The sequence below is a fragment of the Taudactylus pleione genome, unplaced genomic scaffold (assembly GCF_031769625.1).
Source record: "Taudactylus pleione unplaced genomic scaffold, aTauple2 ptg000352l, whole genome shotgun sequence".
NCBI classification, from domain to species: Eukaryota; Metazoa; Chordata; class Amphibia; order Anura; family Myobatrachidae; genus Taudactylus; species Taudactylus pleione.
Window position 1 is genome coordinate 9,062,052 of NW_028284753.1, and position 14,456 is coordinate 9,076,507.

General features: G+C 42.8%; 1 protein-coding gene across 6 annotated transcripts in view; it reads right to left on the bottom strand.

Annotated features, from left to right (window-relative positions):
• Nucleotides 1-14,456, bottom strand: part of CLCN5 (Cl-/H+ antiporter 5) — a 97,916-nt gene that overhangs the window by 58,302 nt on the left and 25,158 nt on the right. For all 6 annotated transcript variants that reach the window (XM_088444258.1, XM_088444259.1, XM_088444256.1 and 3 more), the window contains one exon: nucleotides 1,623-1,810. In XM_088444258.1, coding sequence (XP_088300384.1) covers nucleotides 1,623-1,810 — 188 coding nt within the window. The remainder of the gene's footprint in view (nucleotides 1-1,622; nucleotides 1,811-14,456) is intronic.

Consider the following 14,456-nt stretch of genomic DNA (forward strand, 5'->3'; position numbering starts at 1 on the left):
TAAGAGAATATTCCTTTACTGATTTTCATATATATATATATATATATATATGTGTGTGTGTTTCTGTTTGTTAATGTCTCTTCCATTTTGTTGAACTATTAAATATGACTGTACTAACCCATAGAACTCATGTTGTAACACTGCTGGCAGCCTAAATAGGGAGTTGGTATGTAAATAATTGTGTTCATATCTCCTTGATGATATTACTCTGTATTTACAGGTGATTATTTATGAGATGGATATATAAGTAACAGAGATATACATACAGAATTCCCACAGTATGTTTAGCATTTATCAGAAAGACCCGAGCATTATATTGGGTGTTTTACATTTTTTCTACTATTGAATTCATATGTAAACATAACTGTCTACTATTGCTTCTTTCACTCTATTAAACTGCGGGCAATCTCATTAAAGTAGTTCTCTCATTGGGTGTCCTATGCGACAGTATCACACCCAAAAGCAGAAATGAAATGTGAGTAAAGTCCCCGTTTATCTGTTGTTTCTAAGGGTAACCTGCTCTCCAGCAATCTCTCACTCTTCATAGATAGCTTTTAGCAGAGGTGAAGAGCAGTAGAATGAGGAGTAGCAGTCCTATGCTCTGACTTTTTCTATTTTTGATTCCATACGTAAAAGTCAGATGAATGATGCATTAAAAAGGACACAAACTAGTATGCAGTTAATTCATTAATTCTTTATTGAAATGCTGATTACCTTTTTTCATATTTCGCCATTGAGGAGGATATTATATTTGCTTCTTTATCTCTATCAGAGAATATTACAGTATTGATTTAATGCCATTGTTATTGTGTTATATGTTGTATGTGTTTCTGTATGTTATAATTTAAATGTCTTTGTTGGGTCAGATATGGTCATCAATATATAGATGACCTATCGTTTTATATGCTCTCATTAAAAGTTATATTTTAGGGGCTAATTTATATTTCTAGCTGCCCCCTTATCCATATTTATCAAGAGTGCTCACACAAGAGTTTCTTTTTCTTCCGTTTGTCTATACTGCATTGCATTCAACTCTAGTGAGCACTGCCACTCTAGTTATTAGAATAGTACTATTAGTTAATATTACAGTGTACTTAGTGGCTTCGTAATTCTTTAATATAATACTATATTAATAATAGCCTGTGCGACGTATTTCCTTCTCCCCACATTCCCTTTTACTGCGTTCCTGGAATGTAACATGGGGGTGGCTAGCCAAACGTGGGTGTGTCACTGCCAGCGACTGCGTCTTTCAGTTGCACTGTCAATCATGTTCAGACGGACATGCTGCGCCTCCATAGGGCTGGTGCAATGTCCAATGGTGCAACCCTTTGTACGCACATAGACAGATTACTGCCGCAGCCAGTGGACGTCTCAGTAGGAAGCCCATCAGCTTGCGGTGTTAGCATAAAGTCGCAGTCATGCTGCATACAAAGTCCAGGTCGCGGCTGCTATAGCTTCCACCCCTGAATCAGGATCTATGTGTCCTAGGGCCTGATTGACAGTTGTATGCTAATAATGCTCATAGAACAGTCTTAACTGGTCTTTTCTGAACCACAGACTACTATCTGTACGAAGCCAAATTCCCTCCAGATTATACACAAGGGCTTCAGTGAATGCCTTACCTCAGTTTGGCCAGTTATCAATTGAGACCAACTTCTCCACTCTGGACAGTTATTTCGGTCCTCAAACGTCACATTATCAGACTTCCAACAGCACTGCTCATGATTAAACCAAAACCACTTTACACAAACACCTTCTTTTAGGTCTGTCATCCAGTGAGAGGAAATGTCAATCAGGCCAGCTATGGAACCTGCCGATAGAAGATACCACACTGTCCATTACAGCATTTCTGTGATGTGCAGTATATATAATTATACCTGCAGTTCCACGTTCATTATACTACACTGTATCCACAAACAGGACCAAATTCTGGAGGATTACTCAGTTACATCTTTATTATTGTCTATGGGCCTGAGATAGAGTTGTACACAAGCCCGATGGTTTGAGTACAACTCTGATGTTAGAAGATCTGTACTGGGCATGTACTGAACTCTCTCTCCAGATGCTGCAGCCAGATTGGCAGACTGCGGCCGTGTAGGGGGTGGAGAAGGGGTGGCGTCATGCAGCATCCCGGAAAATGGGAGCGTGTCGGCATTGTACGTGGCATCACTTACTTCAGCGGCGTGACACCTTCAGACATTCAGAAGAGTTATTCAGATGACCAATGGTCACGCAAGTCATCCATTGGCTGCATCCTCAGACGCAGTTGCGGATCACAGAAGCTTCCTGCGGCATTACCAAATTATTGCACAGTAGCTGCATCCAAAGACACTGAACTGAATCAGGCCCCATCTACAGATTAGAAATATTCATCTACAGTCCTGACAAATGATTTATATACATTTATATGCCTCATAACATTTCTTGCTGATGGGTGCATTTAACCCTGAGGTTTCATTTGGGTCTATTTGGCCCAAAATAAATTCCACTAGCTCATAAAGTAATAATCCATGCATATTGTTAAGATACTAAAAAACTTTTTGTTCTAAGTAGTTGTCATTGTTATGTTAGGATGTTTTTAATTTGTCCAAATGATTTCAAAGGAGAAGAAAAAAAGAAAATAGAGTGCACTCTGAACCAACAAATATTAAAACTTATACTTTTATTGTTATCTATTTAAAATCATATACTTTCAAAATATTGGTGAAATATTAAAATATATAGCTGTGTAAAGATCAGAAAACAGTATTAAAATAATTAAACTATAACGGCTGTTGTCTTAATTATATGATCCTGTTCACCTCCTTCCATATAAATGCTATATTGCTAATTTTGTTCACATGAGGTTGTGCTGATTATAATCATTTCATAGCCATTTGCAGCAGAGTATGAAAAGTGTCAAACTTAACCATATATAATTACGGGATATCCTGTCCCTAAAGTTTTCAACTCCAGCTGTAGGCATATCAATACTTATTATTGGATTTATTAATGATCTCACAAGCCAAATATATTCTAGGAAGATTATTATGTCCACAATAGGATTTTTATGTGGATCAGAGAACCTAGTCTATGTTTTTAATTTGTGTTTGTGATTTAAATTCTTTTTTTATACTAATATAATATTTGGATCACTATAAAAAAAAATTAAAAAATAAAGTTTTAGAATATTGCCATTTATAACCGTAACAGCATGTTACATTTATACATTAAATAATTGTACTATTTAGTTTGCATTCTTAGCAGTGGAGTTCAAACCCTCCTCCCTTAGTGCCCAACCCCTCTACTTACCTTCGGGATACCGGAGGGGTCGCAATGCAAGCGCCGGGATTCTGACAGGTGTCAGGATTCCGGCGCCGGTATTCTAAGCACCGGCATCACCTGTGCCGGGATACTGAACATATCCCGCCTACACACGTCATTGCAGATGAAGCTCCTGCTATATATTTATGACCTTTCGTGATATGATGGAACCTCAAACAGGTCAAAAAGGTGAGAACATAACTAATCCTGCCCAGTGTGTAAATCCTCACAATTACTTTACGTACAGGAGCTCTGCAAAGCTGGAGCTCATCCTCTTCCTGATTTATTAGATACTAGCAGTACCTACCCATCGTTGCCGAATGATTACTAATTTTATTCAATGAAAAGGTGATAGCACCCTGGGCGCTCCCGATCACTCCCCAGGTGTCCGCTCCACTGTGCATGGTCTGATGTTCCCAGGAAAGTTTCCCGGGTAAGTTACAGATACATAAGTCACCCTGGAAATGCTGGGCAGGATGATCCCAGAGGTGGCGGTGTGCCCAGTGCTCAGAGTGGCTGACTCACCAACCAGCAGATAGGGAATCAGTAGCAGCAGCGGCCCCGGGAACTCATGCTCGTAGAGAAGGAAGGACGGCACACACTGGTGGAGACTGGGTGGGATGCAGCCCCAGCAGCGGTGCGTAAACATCCAGATGGAAGAGGCTGCTGAGGGGCGCGGCAGAGAAACAAACAGGCAAAAGAGACACAATAACAGCGCTGATCACTTGGCGGACACCCCTACGACTCCCTGAACACAGAGCAAGGAGCTAAACGTCTCCCAGCACACCACACAGCCGGCAACGAACGGGATGCTCCGTGTGACGGGGCACAGGCTCCCGGCCTCAGCGGAAACTGTCAGCTGGAAACGGCTGTGTGGGATCCTCTGCTCACGAGAAACAAACGTCTCTCCTCTGCCCTCATCTCTCCACAACTGGTTACATTAACATGCAGTTTCACACTCCTCCAGCTAACTAGAGCCCGGCCCTGCCCCAGCCATGCTAGGTAAGGTGCGTTACAGCCAATCACCGCACCGCTGTCCCAACATGGTGTCATGGCATTGCAGGAGCCAATCATCACCCTCCCCTTGTCGTTCATGAGAAAGCTTTCCACCCGGGCTGCTTAGCGTTACAGCCAGCCAATGAAAAGGTGGAAAGGGAGGGGCCATCTGGCAGCAGAGAGGGGAGGGTGGGAGACAGAGTAATAGCTCGTGAGGAAAAATAAATAATCACCGATGCATTCACACTTCAAAAAAGGCAGCAAAAACCAAAATGATAAACACCTAATCATAACATAGGGGCATATTCAATTAGCCGCAAAAAGTCCCGTACTTTTTGCATGCTGGACTTTTCACAGACATCGCTGGTTTTCAATGTGAAAAAGTATTGTGCTCGTCCCCGCATATCCCCGTATTCAATTACAAATCAGAAAACTGGAACCCGGCAAAACTCTAACATGCGATAAGTACTGTCAGATTTGGGGAAATCAGCCTGACACACCCCAAAAGATGCACTGACATTGGGGATCACTATAGATCCCCTCAAATAGATTATACAGAGAGAAGACAGAAAAGGGTAGTCTTTGTTGATGCACAGTATTTATTAAAATATAACTATTGTTATCTTAAAAATTGTATTGTATTCATTAACAGTCCGTGAGATATTAAAAGGAACAGAAAAAAGTGTGATTCAAGTTAGAAATGGTGTATTAAAATAGATTGTATGGCCAGTACAAGTCTGTATATATATTTAGTAGTGGGGGAATAGAGCTAGAATTATATATTATGCTAGATGTCACATATGTGCTAGTCAATCTATTCCTTCCCATCAAGTGTCATTGGCTGTTCCACACAGAAATACATACTAATGATATCTGACTATGTATTAGAACGGAGACAGTCTATAGATATAAATACTCCAATTGTATGGATACAATTGTATTTATTACCCTTATTGGCACATTTAAGGATATAGATCAAAGAGAAACAATCTTACAATTGGGAGTGTTCCAGGGAGTCCGACAACTCTCCTTTGTTCCATAAATTTATACACTGTGTTCATTATCCAATCTTGTTCCAAAGCATGTCAGTTGTTTATGTACAATAGGAATATATATGGTGAGAATAAATAAAGGGTGACTGTCCTACATACATCAGGTGTATTGGATTTATTCAATCATTGTTGTCTATATATTGGACTTATCACCCTACAATATATTGAACACACCATAAGGGCTCCCAATTCACAGCATATAGTATATAGCTTCTCCTATTCATTGCATATTTTATTTATCTGACATAAATGTTAGACATTAGGTGCAACAGGTGCAGCAGTTGTATAAAACAGATATACAGGTCTTCACACAGGGCTGGAAGGTATATCTTTGAGCAGCTATCACTGTTAATTTATTATAATTCAGTGCTGCAATTATATTAACCTTCTGTCAGCTTATATGTGATATAGGGCTCATGAGCTGTATCTCCTATTGTGTTGCCACTGCTACACTGCCGTTATTAGATTATATGGCTAGATTCTTATAAACCCATTATTATTATGCGGCCAATGGGAACTTACAATTAGTGTGTTATCCACATATTTATATAGTATAATACGGTCTAGTGCAGGTATGTGGAAATTGGAGGTCATATAGTATCTCATGAGAGACTATCACTGCTGTAGAAATGCCGTGCAGCGCTGCGCTAGCACTAATCACTGACACCCTCCTGTTGTTTCTAACTCCCACGCTGTCATGGATGAGTTGTACTAATGGATTCTCAGAGGTCAATGGTTAGATGATTGTAGGGATTGATTCTCCCAAATACTGCGAGTATGCCACGCTGGTGCAGCGATATAAATTCCAGAGATCCTGTCTCAGGAGAGACTTTCACTGCTGCCGTATAGCGCTGCGCTCGTGCTGAAAGCTGACAGCACCTGCCTCCATATAACACACAGCTTCCTATCTGTTCACCACTAACATACTGTGGTTAATGTATATTGGGAAAATGTTTCCATGAGTACAGACAATGGGCCTGATTCAGACCCACTCGCGAGCGGCTGTCCGCTCGCAAGTGGGTCGATGTTCTGGACTGAGCATGCGCACGACGGAGGGAGCTCCGTCGTGCGCATGCGCCAGACGCGACGAGCGAAGGAAAGTTGATTGTTGATTGACAGCACGCCCCCTTTGGTAGGCGTGCCAGGGGCGTGCCTCCCTGACGGGGGCGTTCCCATGGGAACGCCTCCCGTCAAAAGCCGGCCCACTGACATCACTAGTGATGTCAGTGGGAGTGATTTTGGCTCTGATAGAGCCAAAATCACTCCGGAGCTTGCGGTTGAAAACCTCAACCGCAGGCTCCGGCTCGCAATTTCGATGGTCGCGATGGTCTCGACCATCGCGGCCATCAAAATGCACGCTCGTATAGCCTGTGGGTGGTGACCCACAGCTATACGAGCGTCCAGAAGGACGCTCCATTTTCATGGAGGCCGGCCCTCATTCAGAGCGTGCGCTCTGCTCAGATCGTACGGCTCTGAATGAGGGCCAATGTACGGCCGGTGAAGCCGACGTACGTTTCACAAGTGACTGCTCAGACCTGTGCGGATTACATATGCCTTTTATTTTTGCATCCCCTCGAATAACCCTGCTGAAGGTATTTGGGGTACTTAAATGCTCTCAATAGCTTTTAATTAGCGTCTTTGCATAAGTGGTGAAGAATAGCATTTAGCAGGTTTTTTGGGTGAAAATAAGTAGTCCCAGCAAATTTGGGGTACACGAAAATGGGTGCTAGCATATTTTAAAGTTGCTAAATTGTTTTAAAAAAACATTAAAAAAAAAAAAAAAAATCTCCCTGCCGCAACCACCTGCAAACTTAAAAACACCTGGGGCATACTTGGGGACAACCCTGGAGTCTATTTCGCTAGCTTACAAGTTTGTTCCCCAACTTTGGACTTTTTCGCCCCCAAAATGAAAGTACTTTTGGGGTAATCAAAAGTATTTTTTAAACTTTTTTTTTGACGTATTTTACCTTTGGGGGACTGTCCCAAGGCTGCAAGGGGGTTTTCCGAAGTTTGCACCTCAAAACCCCAATTCTGCACTTTTTTTCTGATTGCTATTCATAGGCGAATCTTTTTCGCCGATTCAAATGCATTGACTTTCCGCAGCGGCGAAAAGTCCTTGGAATTTAATACGGAGGAAACTTTTAACAGAGCAAAATTACGTCACTCGCGATACTTTTCCGCAGAAACTGACTTTTCGCGGTTAATTGACTACAGTCCATAGACTATACAAAATAAAAGATGGTCAAGCCCTCTTTTTCCAAGGGTATATCGAACCCACCTTAAATGGGAGAGTCAGTATCTCCACATATAAAAAGAAAATAAATAATTAGTTACGGTAGACTTACCTTGATAACTCCATTTCTTCGAGGACCATCAGGCCCACAGGGATACCATGGGTAATGTGGTTGGAGATATCCAGGCACCAAACAGTTAAAGCTTTCAGCTCCCAGGATGCCTCGGGTCCTCCTCCATAAATACCCCACCCCCAGCCACAGGCCTTCAGTTTTGTAAACAGGCCTCAAGACAGGAGAAGGAAAGAGGAGAAGTAAGAACAATCGTACACCAGAAACACTCTCACACAAGATGAGGGAATCCGGTGACCAAAAGAAAAGAAAATTCATCCAATGCAGCCAGGTGTGTCAGGGTGGGTGCCCTGTGGACCCTATGGACCTAGAAGAAAAGGAGTTATCAAGGTAAGTCTACCATAACTCTAATTTTCTTCTTCGGGGTCCATAGGGATCCACAGGGATACCATGGGGATGTCGTAAAGCAGTTCCCCTAAGGGTGGGGGTCACTCCTGAGTAGAAAGGAGAACTCGTAGCCCAAAAAAAACATCCTGACTGGCAAAAGTATCAAAGGCGTAGAACCTAAGAAAAGTGTGGACAGAAGACCACGTGGCTGCCTTGCACCATTGTTCAGCAGAGGCACCACCACTAAAAGCCAATGATGGCCCTACAGACCGAGAAGAATGCGCTGTCACCGTATTTGGGACAGGAAGATCAGCCTTAATATACACCTGAGAGACAGTCATACGTAACCATCGAGCCAGGGTCTGCTTATTAGCTGGCCATCCTCGTTTGTGAAAACCATACAATACAAAAAGAGCATCTGATTTTCTAACAGTTTGTACGCTCCACGTAAATACGGAGCACGAACTACATCCAGGGAGGCTTCACCTACAGAGAGGTCTGGAGCCTGAAAAGCTGGAACTACAATCTCTTAATTTACATGAAAACGGGACACTAACTTAGGAAGGTAACCCTCCCTTGTACGAAAAACAGCTGTATCCTGGAGAAAAATTAAAAATGGGGAGCGACAAGAGAGTGCTGCCAAATCAGTGAGACTGCGTGCAGAAGAGATAGCGAGGAGAAAAAAATGTCTTCGCTGTCAACCATTTCAAATCTACAGAGTCCAAAGATTCAAATGGGGGAGCTTGTAGCCCCTTAACAACCAAAGACAGATCACATGGTGCTACTGGTGGGACAAAAGGAGGCTGAACTCGCAGACCTCCCTGAAAAAAAAAAACTTTAACATCTGGTAATGAAGCAATCTTTGTCTGGAACCAGACTGTCAATGCCGAAACCTGCACTCTCAAAGTGGCTAGGCAGAGACCAAGGTCTAAACCAGCCTGGAGAAAAGCCAGTAGCCGGGAAACCCTAAACACCTTAGGGTCATACTTCCTGTGTGAACACCATTGACCAAAACAATGCCAAACCCTGAAATAAATACAGGCAGAGGCAGGCTTTTGGGCCCTAAGCATCATTTGAGTCACAGAACTTTAAAAACCTTTGGCTTTTAAGATGGAATATTCAAGAGCCACGCCGGCAAAGCCCTAAGTCCCGATGCTGGCAGGGACCCTGTGTCAATAGATCCTTCCATAAAGGAAGAGGAACCGGACTGTCTATGGATAGATTCTGTATGTCGGTGAACCAATGACGTCTGGCCAAGCCGGAGCCACTAGTATTATTGTTCCGCCTTCCTGCTTGAATTTCCTGAGGACTCTTGGGAGGAGGGAAGTTGGAGGAAAGAGAAACATCAGCTTGAAGTCCCAGCTTACTGCCAGTGCATCCACAAATGCTGCTGATGGGTCTCTGGACCTGGACGCATACCAGGGGACCTTGTGGTTGTGACGTGATCCCATGAGATCTATGTCTGGTAGACCTCATTTGTTCACCAAGAGCTGAAACACTACCAGGTGGAGAGATCACCCTCCGGCATGTATGTCCTGACGACTTAGGAAGTCTGCTTCCCAATTGAGGACTCTCGTTATGAATATTGCAGAGATGGCTGGAAGAAGACGTTCTGCACAAATCAGAACTTTTGTCACTTCCTTCATTGCTGCATGACTTTGCGTGCCTCCCTGATGATTGAGATAGGCCACTGTAGTTGCGATGTCGAACTGGATCTGGACCGGCCTGCCCTGGAGCAGGTCCTGTGCCATGATAAGTGCTTTGTATACTGCTCGCAGTTCCAGAATATACAGTCAGGTGCATAAATATTGGGACATTGACAGAATTTTCATATTTTAGCCTCTATTCACTACCACAATGGCTTTGAAATTAAACAAACAAGATGTGCTTTAACTGCAGACTTTCAGATTTAATTTGAGGGTAATTACATCCGAATCAGTTGAACGGTGTAGGAATTACAACGGTTTCTATATGTGCCTCCCACTTTTTAAGGGGCCAAAAGTAATGGGACAAACTAAAGAATCCTAAATCTAACTGTCACTTTTTAATACTTTGTTGCAAATCCTTTGCAGGCAATTGCAGCCTGAAGTCTGGAACGCATAGACATCACCAGATGCTGGGTTTCATCCCTGGTGATGCTCTGCCAGACCACTACTGCAAATGTCTTCAGTTCCTGCTTGTTCTTGGGGCATTTTCCTTTCAGTTTTGACTTCATCAAGTGAAATGAATGCTCAAATCGGATTCAGGTCAGGGGATTGACTTGGCCATTGCATAACATTCCACTTTTTAGCCTTAAAAAACTCTTTGGTTGCTTTTGCAGTATGCTTCGGGTCATTGTCCATCTGCACTGTGAAGCGCCGTCCAATGAGTTCTGAAGCATTTGACTGAATATGAGCATATAATATTGCCCGAAATACTTCAGGATTCATTCTGCTGCTTTTGTCAGCAGTCACATCATCAATAAATACAAGGGAACCAGTTCCATTGGCAGCCATACATGCCCACGCCATGACACTACTACCACCATGCTTCACTGATGAGGTGGTATGTTTTGGATCATGAGCAGTTCCTTTCCTTCTCCATACTCTTCTCTTCCCATCACTCTGGTACAAGTTGATCTTTGTTCCAGAACTGTAATGGCTTTTTTAGATGTTGTTTGGCAAACTCTAATCTGGTCTTCCTGTTTTTGAGGCTCACCAATAGTTTACGTCTTGTGGTGAACCCTCTATATCGACTCTTGTGAAGTCTTCTCTCGATTGTTGACTTTGACACATATACACCTACCTCCTGGAGAGTGTTCTTGATTTGGACAACTGTTGTGAAGGGGTTTTTCTTCACCAGGGAAATAATTATTCTGTCATCCACCACAGTTGTTTTCCGTCGTCTTCCGGGTCTTTTGGTGTTGCTGAGCTCTCCGGTGCGTTTTTTCTTTTTAAGAATGTTCCAAACAGTTGATTTGGCCACACCTAATGTTTTTGCTATCTCTCTGATGGGTTTGTTTTGATTTTTCAGCCTAATGATGGCTTGCTTCACTGATAGTGACAGCTCTTTGGATCTCATATTGAGAGTCAACATTAACGGATTCCAAATGCAAATGTCACAGCTAGAATCAACTCCAGACCTTTTACCTGCTTAATTGATAATGAAATAACGAGGGAATAGCCCATACCTCTCCATGAAATATCTTTTGAGATGATAGTCCCATTACTTTTGGCCCCTTAAAAAGTGGGAGGCACATATAGAAACCATTGTAATTCCTACACCGTTCACCTAATTTGGATGTAATTACCCTCAAATTAATTCTGAAAGTCTGCAGTTAAAGCACATCTTGTTTGTTTTATTTCAAAGCCATTGTGGTAGTGAATAGTGTCCAAAATATGAAAATTCTGTCAATGTCCCAATATTTATGCACCTGACTGTATATTGGCAAATGACTTTCCTGATTCGTCCATCTTTCCTGAATGGTGTGATGACCCGTCACTGCCCCACCTCCGTGAAGACTGGCGTCCTTGGTGAGAAGCACACAATTTGGAATCCAGAATGGGCGCACTTTGTCCAGATGATGATTTCTTAGCCACCACAGGAGGGAGACACAAACCTATGGAGTGAGAAGGATACTCTGGAATATTATTAGAGGATACTTTCCGTTCCACATGGAGAGAATCACATTTTGCAGAGGCCTGGAATGAAACTGAGCATATCCCACCATGTCGAAAGGGGATACCATTGATCCCAGGACCTGCATCGCCGATAGGACGGATACCCTTCTCTTGCGTAGCAGTTTGAGTACTCAATAATATAGGGCCGCAATCTTGTCCTCTGGTAGAAAGACCCTTTGTGCCTGAGAGGCCAGAAGTGCTCCCAGATGTACCATCTGCTGCGTTGGAGAAAGAGATGATTTCTTCCAATTGATGATCCAGCCGTGCTTTTGTAGGCAGGCTATGGTGAGCTGAAGATGGTGTTGTAGACCAACTGGAGTTTGTGCCAATATCAGAAAGTCGTCCAGATATGGTAGTATTCTGACTCCCTGACACCTGAGATAGGCTGTCATGACTGCCATTATCTTGGTAAATACCAGAGGGGCTGTTGATAAGCCAAATGGCAGCGCCTGGAATTGGTAATATTGCTGTAGGACAGAAGACCGTAGAAATTGTTTGTGGGATGGCGTAAAACAAACATGCGGATATGCATCCTGAATGTCCAGGCAAAGCATAAAATCCCCAGGTTCCATTGCCAAAATAATTGACCAGAGAGTTTCCATACAGAATTTGGGTACATGGATTAAACTGTTGAGTGTGTTTAGATTTAGAATAGGGCGATAATACCCATTCGGTTTCTGAACCAAAAATATATTGGAATGATAATCCCTTCCTTGTTGCAACACAGGAACCGGTATTATTACCCCTGTCTGCAAGAGGGAGTGAATGGCCTCCTGAAGGGCCACTCTGGCCGCAACTGATGGAGGAATTGTGCAAAAAAAAAAAAAAAAACTTCTGTGGAGGATGCCTCTGAAAAGTAATGGCATTCCCCTAAGAGACTACTTCTCGGACCCAGGCATCTGTTGTTGTTTGATACCAGTTATCCGCAAACTGAAGAAGCCGGCCCCCCACCTTGGTATCTCCCAGGAGAAGGCCTGCCCCATCAGGCCAAGGGTTTGTCGTCCGGCTTAGAAGCTGGACGCCTGGCTTGCCCAGACCTCTTAGTCTATCGACTGGTAGTCCTGCGAAAACTAGATGGCCTGGAGGAATACTATTCCTTTGCTCGTCCCTGGGGACGAAAAAAAAAATGCTTAGACTTCAATGTAGTCGCATGTGGCAGCCCTGCAGATTTTGAAGCTGCCAGAGTAGCCATTATCTTCTTATCTAACTTTGCTCCAAAAAGTATATTTCCAAGAAAAGGTAAGTATTCCAGAGCCTTTCTTGATCCTGTATCAGCTTTCCAGGATCTTAACCAAAAACCCTACACGCCACTACTGACGCTGCTGATGCTTTAGTAGCTAAAATTCCAGCATCTACTGCAGCTCCTCCCAAAAAGGAGGCCACCACGTATTTGGGAGAGATACTTCATCTGTTTTCTGGTAGCATCTGGTAGAGAATCTTCCAATACCCCAGTCCATTCTTCAACAGCTTTGGCCACCCAGTCTCCAGCCATAGCTGGACTAGTAACAGCTCCTAATGATGAAAATATTGCCTTAAGACTAACAGAAGAGGCACGTAGCATTTCTGACTGTCACGTGAGCATCCACAGTAGGAGGTACCTCCCACTTAGTACATTCAGAAACTGGGAAAAGATACAGATGTGCCCAGCAAGTTTGTTGCTCATAGCGCGCCATTCAGGCCTCCTGTGTCACGCCATGGAACGTTACGTGATGGCTGTACTGTGGCGTACCGTGGTATTCTACAACGAAAGATAAGCCATGGCATGTAATACACTGCTTAACCTCTAGGTGGCGAGTGCTCCACTGATAAAATTTGTACTGCGGTGGGATGTTGAGAGAAATGCTTTCAGTTCAGTAGAGTTCTTTAAAATAACTGAACTTCAGTTGCTCTGTCATTATGTAATGCTTAGTGTTAGTTTTCTTGTCAATGTTAGCTAATATACGGCTGTTTTATTGTGACTCGGTACAGTAATATGCATCTACTGTAGGGTCACTTTTGGGGACAGGTACTTTACAGCACAGTAATAGAGATGTGTCCACATACATCTATCCTCCGTGCACTACAAGTTGCTCCACACATAGCGCGAGTGTCTTTTTACCCTAAAATGTGTCTTATTAGCACAAGCAACTTCTGCTGATTAAAATGATATGCAGCATGCCTATGTTATGTGAGCCAGCACGGGTGTATCTGCAAGCAAATCACTATGTTAAAGTGTTATTGTCGCTATTAGTGTAACTTAACATTTCGCATGCAGATACACCCTAACTGGCTCTCAGAATATAGGCATGCTGCATATAATTTTAATCAGCAAAAGCTACTTGTAAGACGCATTTTAGGGTAAAAAGACGCATAAACGACGCTCGGCGCTACCAAGTCACACAGCACTCCTGTGACCTTAGACTCAAAAAATTCTCTCGACATACCATCACTTGGATCATGTCAGGTTCAATACTTTTAAAATACACTATTATTCACATAAACAATTAGAAAAGTGATAAAAATTATCTATATGAATTAAGTGGTGACGATGGCCTGGCGCTTATTCATATATTTGCAAATGTATGTAACTAATACCTCTGAATCTCTATTATCATGAAGGATTTAAGTATTTTTTGTTGATTTTGCTGCAGTGTGCTGGAGGGCAAATCCCTTTTTTCTGTGTTCAGTGTAAACCCTGCCCTTTACAAGCACTTGTGCTATATCATTAAGCTGATATGAGCGACCACCATACTTTTTGTTTGCAGTCTTGAGAGGCA